At 48.4% G+C, this 6,807-nt stretch overlaps 5 protein-coding genes across 5 annotated transcripts; 3 read left to right on the top strand and 2 right to left on the bottom strand.

The window, feature by feature from the left end:
• Nucleotides 1-413: 413 nt before the first annotated feature.
• Nucleotides 414-1,187, bottom strand: BDW70DRAFT_163276 (putative urea hydro-lyase/cyanamide hydratase; the record flags this gene model as incomplete). Its single annotated transcript, XM_073741275.1, has 2 exons — nt 414-613; nt 662-1,187. 2 exons carry the CDS (start codon nt 1,185-1,187, stop codon nt 414-416), a joined length of 726 nt encoding a protein of 241 aa, XP_073592502.1.
• A 1,953-nt stretch (nt 1,188-3,140) lies between these two features.
• Nucleotides 3,141-4,105, top strand: BDW70DRAFT_163277 (uncharacterized protein; the record flags this gene model as incomplete). Its single annotated transcript, XM_073741276.1, has 2 exons — nt 3,141-3,226; nt 3,259-4,105. The coding sequence occupies 2 exons, from the start codon at nt 3,141-3,143 to the stop codon at nt 4,103-4,105; spliced, it is 933 nt and encodes a 310-aa protein (XP_073592503.1).
• On the top strand, nt 3,782-4,619 carry BDW70DRAFT_142926 (uncharacterized protein). The gene is made up of 2 exons (XM_073738015.1): nt 3,782-4,300; nt 4,356-4,619. The coding sequence occupies exons 1-2, from the start codon at nt 4,127-4,129 to the stop codon at nt 4,572-4,574; spliced, it is 393 nt and encodes a 130-aa protein (XP_073592504.1). The 5' UTR covers nt 3,782-4,126; the 3' UTR covers nt 4,575-4,619.
• Nucleotides 4,620-4,800: 181 nt separating this feature from the next.
• On the top strand, nt 4,801-5,402 carry BDW70DRAFT_106464 (uncharacterized protein). Its single transcript, XM_073734417.1, has 2 exons — nt 4,801-4,840; nt 4,893-5,402. The coding sequence occupies exon 2, from the start codon at nt 5,011-5,013 to the stop codon at nt 5,323-5,325; it is 315 nt and encodes a 104-aa protein (XP_073592505.1). The 5' UTR covers nt 4,801-4,840; nt 4,893-5,010; the 3' UTR covers nt 5,326-5,402.
• A 35-nt stretch (nt 5,403-5,437) lies between these two features.
• On the bottom strand, nt 5,438-6,465 carry BDW70DRAFT_171065 (pirin family protein; the record flags this gene model as incomplete). The annotated part of the gene is made up of 1 exon (XM_073743114.1): nt 5,438-6,465. The coding sequence occupies exon 1, from the start codon at nt 6,302-6,304 to the stop codon at nt 5,438-5,440; it is 867 nt and encodes a 288-aa protein (XP_073592506.1). The 5' UTR covers nt 6,305-6,465.
• Nucleotides 6,466-6,807: the final 342 nt, after the last annotated feature.

The raw sequence follows: 6,807 nt of genomic DNA on the forward strand, positions 1-6,807 counted from the left end.
GCAGAATAGGTCTGACTAGCTACGGGCCCTCCTAGCAAATAGCCCGATCTGACGCGTTTGCAGGCGATGTGAAGAATTCTGGCAGGGGTGTGCCACTAGTTCGGTGACGTTGACAGTACTCATTGTCCGGGATAGAGTTCTGACAGGACACGCGGGAAAGTATTGAAAACAACAACTAAAATAATACAAAATTTTTAGGGAAAAGAAAGTGCATAAGTAATAGTATTGATAACTTCGATGAAGCAAGTATATTCCACTTGAAGTCGAATTTCTCATGCCTAGCTACGCTCAATCAGAATAAAAGACGAGTGCCTTGCGACTGGAACGGCAACATACTCTTACCTGCCCTGGATATTCGTGCACCTATCGCCGTAGGTAAAAGCCAGATTTACCTACTTAGGCAAACAAGTTGGTCACTCGAACTTATTATACGGATTTGCGAGGATATGCCCCTTGAAGTCGCCCAACGCAGTTGTATGTGCCCACGGTTTCAACTCTACCTCCTCGGCCACCGTAGCAGCAAAACACGAGCTCCATTTGAGCCGCGGGTAATGCTTAACAACATCTTTGACGGTATCGTCATGGACCAAGTTTGCATGGCCGCCGATATTGTCTACAATCCGTCAGCAGATCCACCTGGCATGTAATGGAGCGGACGTACCAAAAATGGTCGCCAGTTGCACCAACTGGCCGAGCGCAGTAATAGTTCCAACGTCCCTCAAATCCTGATGCCGAATGATTGCCTCGGCGACACTCTCTGCCTGGTCTTTCGATGCGACCGCATCGCCCGCATCGTACTGCGTCTGGAGCACATCGAGCGCGAGGTACCCACCATAGAACTCAAAGCTCAATTTGGTGGCATGCAGATTCTCGCGCGTCGTCCCAATATCATGCAGCATGCACGCTAAGAAGTAAGTCTCATCACTAAATGTCCAATCGGGAAAGGCATAGCGCTTTATGGCGAGCCCGTAGTGGTAGACGCGGAGGCTGTGGTGGTATGTGGGCTGAGGGAGGCGAGAGCGGGCATACTCTTGGATCCGGCGGCAGAGAGGGGTGTCGGGTATAGGAGTCTCTGAAACAGGAACTGCGACTGGATGGGATTTGGCCTTGAGGTCTACCTCGCTGAAGAGCGTTTTGGTGTTCGCAGGGACGGGGGTGAAGCCATATTTTGCGATTGAGTCCGACATCTTCACGGTAAGATACTACCTACCCGTCAATTGATATTTAGCAAAATTAAGTAATGAAGAACGAGTATAGAGGATTACAGGAAAAATAGGATGCTTTTATAGACATATAACACTACCCCTCTCGTCAGCTATGAGCAGCCTGGTCCAGCCATGGTTCCTCCTTACTAATTCCATCCTCTTTCAGCATGAATTCGCATAAGCAGCCAGACTTTTGCTTCGCTAAGGGAAGCTTATTACAAATCAAGCCCCCAGCTTGGAATGCTTGTTCGCACTGTTTACTGGTGGTGGATATGTCCGACGTGTCATACTCGGCTATTGAGACTGAATAGGCTATTATATCCAGCCACCAAGCTCCATGGTATTCATCCTCTCATTTTTGCTTACTAAGTTTACTTAGTATAAATGGCAATACTCTACCATAAAGGCTGAGAAGTGTTCTTCTAGCTTGAACCCTTTGACAAGCGCTCAATATCCTAAAGTTGGTATACTTCGCCTTCATCACCCGGCTTGGCTTGTACCTAAACCAACATTTCGTTTGCCCCATACTCAAGCAATAAAAGACATTGAGGTGAACTATTTTTTGAGTCGCAATGCTGCTGTACAATGTGACTTCCCTTGGCGTATAAACTTTGGCTATGGTGCAACCTCCTACTACGTAGCCTGGCTCTCCTCTTAGCAAAAGGCACCGCCGTATGTTACTGGTAGAAACTGCGAAACTCAATAAGTATCCCAGAACGCACGTGTCTCCTTATCACATCCTATTTTGGCCATAGTTGCCAGGGACGCCTGGAACCGATATACAGAGTTTGGGCACTGAATGCGTACAGAATGGTCTTCATGAAACTCTATTCATCACTCAGAAGGTCCAAGGATAGTATTTCGGAAGCCTAGGTGTAATACATACTATGAACAGTATCTTTAGCCTGAGACTCACATTACGCAGATCTGCTCCGCCATTTCCAGTGGAAGAGATAGAACTGATGAACTGCTAAATCTGAAAAGCACAAAGTATCCCTTGTTTCAGGATCATGCCGACCTTGGTGCATAAATGTCAGGATGGCAGTTCTTGTAGGTATATGGGACCCCAAAGTCGGCGCAGCTATGAAATGCTCAAAGGTCTAGAGATGTATGCTTCTGAACTATTACACTTCATGCTGCTCAAACTCCAAATAACTCATACAGATGAGAAAATTGTACAGTCTGCCGACCGTTGAGTGTTTGTTATCCAGCATCATATCTACCAGTTCGATGTTTATCCTGACTTTATCAGTCTCTCAAGAGCTGCCCTATTCGCAAAGGCCCCACTAAATTCGACCCCAAAATAATAGCTGATTCCCATCTAAAGCCACCAGTCGCCTAAAAGCCACAATCGTAAGGTCGGCTGGGAATATATCCTTGTTCATCGCTCTGATGCTCATCTGAATTAGCATTGATCAGACACCGATGACCACTCAGCTCTCCGCAGAGGTTAAGCACCAAAACCCAGGGCGGATATAGAAATGTTACAGCTGGATACCATGTTCACTATTCCTTTCAGATATTTTAGATTACGTGTCTACTGGGCATCATTAGGCGGACTACACTTTCGTGTCCGGACATTCGGCACACTTTAACCCAGATCTCGCCAATCCGCGCAATGCCCTTTGCCCCAAGGTTGCCCTTGCTAGTTAGACTCAGCCTTGCCTGAGAAATGAATCTTGGTGTCGGTGAGGTTATTTAGCGCTGTTACGAGGACAAAGACAGGGATATTGAACAAACCGGCCAATCCAGGTTGACCATAAGCACAGCCTTGTGCAAGTCATCAGGCTGCGTGCCACGTATCCAGAAGCATCACCTTCAATTACCAGGACCCTATAAGACAGAGTCTTCTTCGCGGTTTGGGACATCCCAAAATATTTCCGTTTGGCCACTCTACCTTGTCTCCTTTCTGGTAATACCGCAATCCAGTCCGCCATGGTGCGGTCCTCCTTGCCAGGCTGGCGGTCATGCCATAGATGCGGAAATTTCAATAACCCTGACCCTGCGGCGAACAGTGCACAGTATGCAGACACGTCAAGTGCTCATCGTGCAGACTTCTATCGGATCTTGATGATGAGGCTGTGCGAGGTACGGGCGCCGCAATTGAGGACAAAAGGCAGTTCTGTAGCAACCTTGACAACAAGGCTGACACCGAGATTGCCAACGATCTTGAAAGCAAGAGCTTGGAAGACAGTTCGCAAGATAGCGGTGCCACCAGCAGCGTCTTCTCAAACGAATCTGGATCCAGTCAAACCACAGCAGAGATGGGGGATATGGCGGAGGCCGGAACGAGTATTTTAGTGAATATACTCATTGAGGACAAACACATTACGACCTGTTGTCAAGATGCCCTGCGTAATGCCAGGTTCCGTTCAGGGCGCGTGCAGAACAAGCTGCGACTTCTTTTGAAACGGTGCGCGACAAGCTTGAAGGAAGTTCAGTTGATGGACCGATATGACCGACGAATTCTAGGGCCTTTTATTAAACACTTTTCGCGCAGCGTATCCAATAGTTTCTGTATGGCCCTCGGGGGTGGTGATGGAGTTTCAAGCCTCCGTTTGGATAGTTTGCCGGATGGAAGAGACTATCAAGTCAAGGTTGAGCAGTACTTGACGACATCGCGTGGCCGATTCGCCTTGAGCGATCACTCTGTTCCAGCCACTAGCTACGAATCAGAGTCCGACACCGATAGCGAGGAGGACGAGGACGATATGCCAGAGTTTGAGTTCCCAAACTTGAGCCATCTCCGTCGAGTACTAGTCGTTTGCGAGGCTCTCCAGAGACTACGCCACGATCTTCAGAATTTCGTCTATCCCAGTCTGGACGAGAGGGTAAAAAGACTGGCTGCGAAATTTACGGATCCGGCTCACCCGAATGGCTTAGAGTATCGTCGATACTAGTGGGCTAGGATCGTGGTCGAGATGTGCTATTTTGTTCCTGGTACGATTCTGCTTGATCCCCCTCGGCGAGAAGCGTGGGTAAATACCGTTCAAGGGGCAGCTGAAGCTTGGACTGGGATGAGGTGGGACTGGTGGCCAGTGAAACCATATATACGAAACCTCTCAAAGCACGAGAGGCGGCTATCCTGGACATGCGTATGTGTGCTTTCACTGAATCAAGCTCCAGCATATACTGATGTTGCGAAACCAGGCTTGCGGCGAAGAGAGATGGATGGAGCTCCCTGCTCCATTTGTAGATGGCCTTGAACAATGCATCGCAAACTATATTGAAATGAAACCTCGAATGCAGGCTTTAAAGCAATCACTCAGCGATGCTTCGGGGGTTTACCGAGGAGCTACATCGCATGGTCCCTCTTCCCTAAGCCCAGTCAAAGTCCACCGTCGATGGGCTTTCAGCAGGCGAAGTTAGAGCTTGCAGCTTCCTCTATTCCATTCCAAATGCATCCGACCAACATATATCCGGCAACTCAAACTACTAGTAAGCCCCCGCCAGCGATTCAGAGGTATGTTCTTCTCCTTGTTAGACGGAGTAATCGAAATTGCCTATCTCAGAAATGCGTACATCAATCGGACGACAACGCGTTCTTCCTGACACTTCGTTCGGATTACTGCCGTCTTCGCGGACGGCTGAGGAACTATCTCAGCGTTTTTAGGTATTCCTGCGATTTCAATTAGGTATATTTTTGGCCTTCTATACTATCTCCGTAAGGAGCTAATCTACCGCTAGTTTGAAAAATTCGACGATTCGCGCTACGCCCCAAAGCTGAAAGACGACTACCCAAAATCCAGGGATCACTACGATTAAAACCCAGACCTGATGGACATTGTTCCTCCCGTAGCCGATCATGAATTTAACTCTCGGTTTTACAACTGCTACTGCTCCAACAAGCGCGGGTTATCACATCTCTTCCACCCGTGAAAGAAGGCTAGCGGGCATTCCTGCGATACCTTGCAATTACTTCCCAAGAAGACGCGGCTGGAGAAACACGGAGACAAGAGGCAGACTTTCTGGGGGATCTATGCTCAGGAAATTGTTTGTTTTCGGTGGGTTGTGGCCTACCACGTCGTATGCCTCCTCCCGATGGTGGTCTTTTTTCTTTCTCTGTGGATGTTTCCACTGGGATATAAAGGCGATTTACAGGACGCTGTTGTTCCTTTAACACTAATGCTCGGCATGCTGACTTTATTTTGAAGCCTATTTCTGGGGGTTATCCGCTTTGGTGGTCCGATATGATATAACAAGTATAAATTTTGAAGTAAGCAGAAGCTCATCTAATCACTATCCAAGACAATAACCTCCGCCTCTGCTTCTCCCACACTCTCAACCCCAAGTATATCACCCGCATTAACACCGGTAATGAACGCTCCGTCTCCCTCTTCGAGCACCGCATCGTCTCTCGAGTCCAGTCTGATCCTCGCCTTACCCCCTTTGGTCATCGGTAAATGCACATAAACATTCCTCTTCTTCTTCTTCTGCACGACTCCGTCTTTCGACCCAACGGTCCACTCAAACCGCCCGTTAGGCGCAATGATCCCCGCCCCCATGACGAAATCTGCATGAATCGGGATCGTCTCCGGGATAGCAGGAACAGCTTCCTCCTCTTCATTCGGCGTCGCCTCAACACCCGCCTTGAGCGGCGAGAGGATTGGGACAAACTCCTTCCTTTTGGCACCCTCATCGAACGTCTTCGTGTGATAGTTCGGCTTGAGCCCATACTTCCACGGCAGCGCCCAGATCTGCAAAAAGTGTACGGGCTTCGAACTCTCATTCTGCTCAGAATGCGCAATACCCGTTCCGCCAGTGGTAAACTGCACGTCTCCCCTCTTCATACGATAGAACTCCTTCCCCTGCGCTCCCTCGGCGCCCTTCCGGACCATACTGTCGCGGTGTGTCAGCTCGCCGGAGAGGATGTAGCTGAAGATCTCAGCGTCGCGGTGCGGGTGTGTCGGGAAGCCATTCTTCGCGGCAACGCGGTCTTCATTCAGCACTCTCAGGCTGCCAAAGTTTGTGAAGCGGTGGTCATAGTACGACGCGAAAGAGAATGTGTGATAGGTTTTCAGCCAGCCGCCATGTTCGGCGTAGCCGCGGTCTGCAGAGCGGCGGGCGATGATTTTGGCGTGTGTAAGGGGCTTGCTCATTGTTGCTCTCCTATCTCAGTGTAGCTTTGATCCGGCTGGGGATATATATATCCTGTTCTTTTTCCTCTTGAGATGGGCTCTGAAGTCGTGGTTGCAGGTCAGGGTTCTCTTATAGTTTGGGTCTGTGGGTGGGGCGTCCGGGTTTATAAGCATCGGCTAAGCATGAGGCATCTCCTCATGGGAGGAATGTTCGATTTACTTAATTTTTATTTAATAATGATGGGTTTTCACGTTTGTAATAATCGAATAATACTCGATGATCGCACGTCTGGTAGTTTATTTCAAGAAATTTTGAGGAAATAAACCATGAACGTCATTAACTACTTCACCAGTGCGAATATATATTTTCAGCCAATCACAAGCTTCATGACATAAGGAGGAAAATCAAGTAATATACCACCGATAAAACCCAGAAGAGAACCAAGGGAAGGCAATTGAACTTCTTCAGTAGTCTAGTAAGCGGTGATCTTCAGAAGCCATGTACTAATATAAAGATATAACTA

The sequence above is a fragment of the Aspergillus foveolatus genome (genome assembly GCF_047715535.1).
Source record: "Aspergillus foveolatus strain CBS 279.81 unplaced genomic scaffold BDW70scaffold_66, whole genome shotgun sequence".
Taxonomy (NCBI): Eukaryota; Fungi; Ascomycota; class Eurotiomycetes; order Eurotiales; family Aspergillaceae; genus Aspergillus; species Aspergillus foveolatus.

Coding starts and splice junctions, on each gene's coding strand:
- BDW70DRAFT_142926 (XM_073738015.1), top strand. CDS start 4,127: ATGTGCTATTTTGTTCCTGGTACGATTCTGCTTGATCCCCCTCGGCGA. Junction 4,301..4,355: donor GGCGGCTATCCTGGACATGC/GTATGTGTGCTT, acceptor TTGCGAAACCAG/GCTTGCGGCGAAGAGAGATG.
- BDW70DRAFT_106464 (XM_073734417.1), top strand. CDS start 5,011: ATGAATTTAACTCTCGGTTTTACAACTGCTACTGCTCCAACAAGCGCG.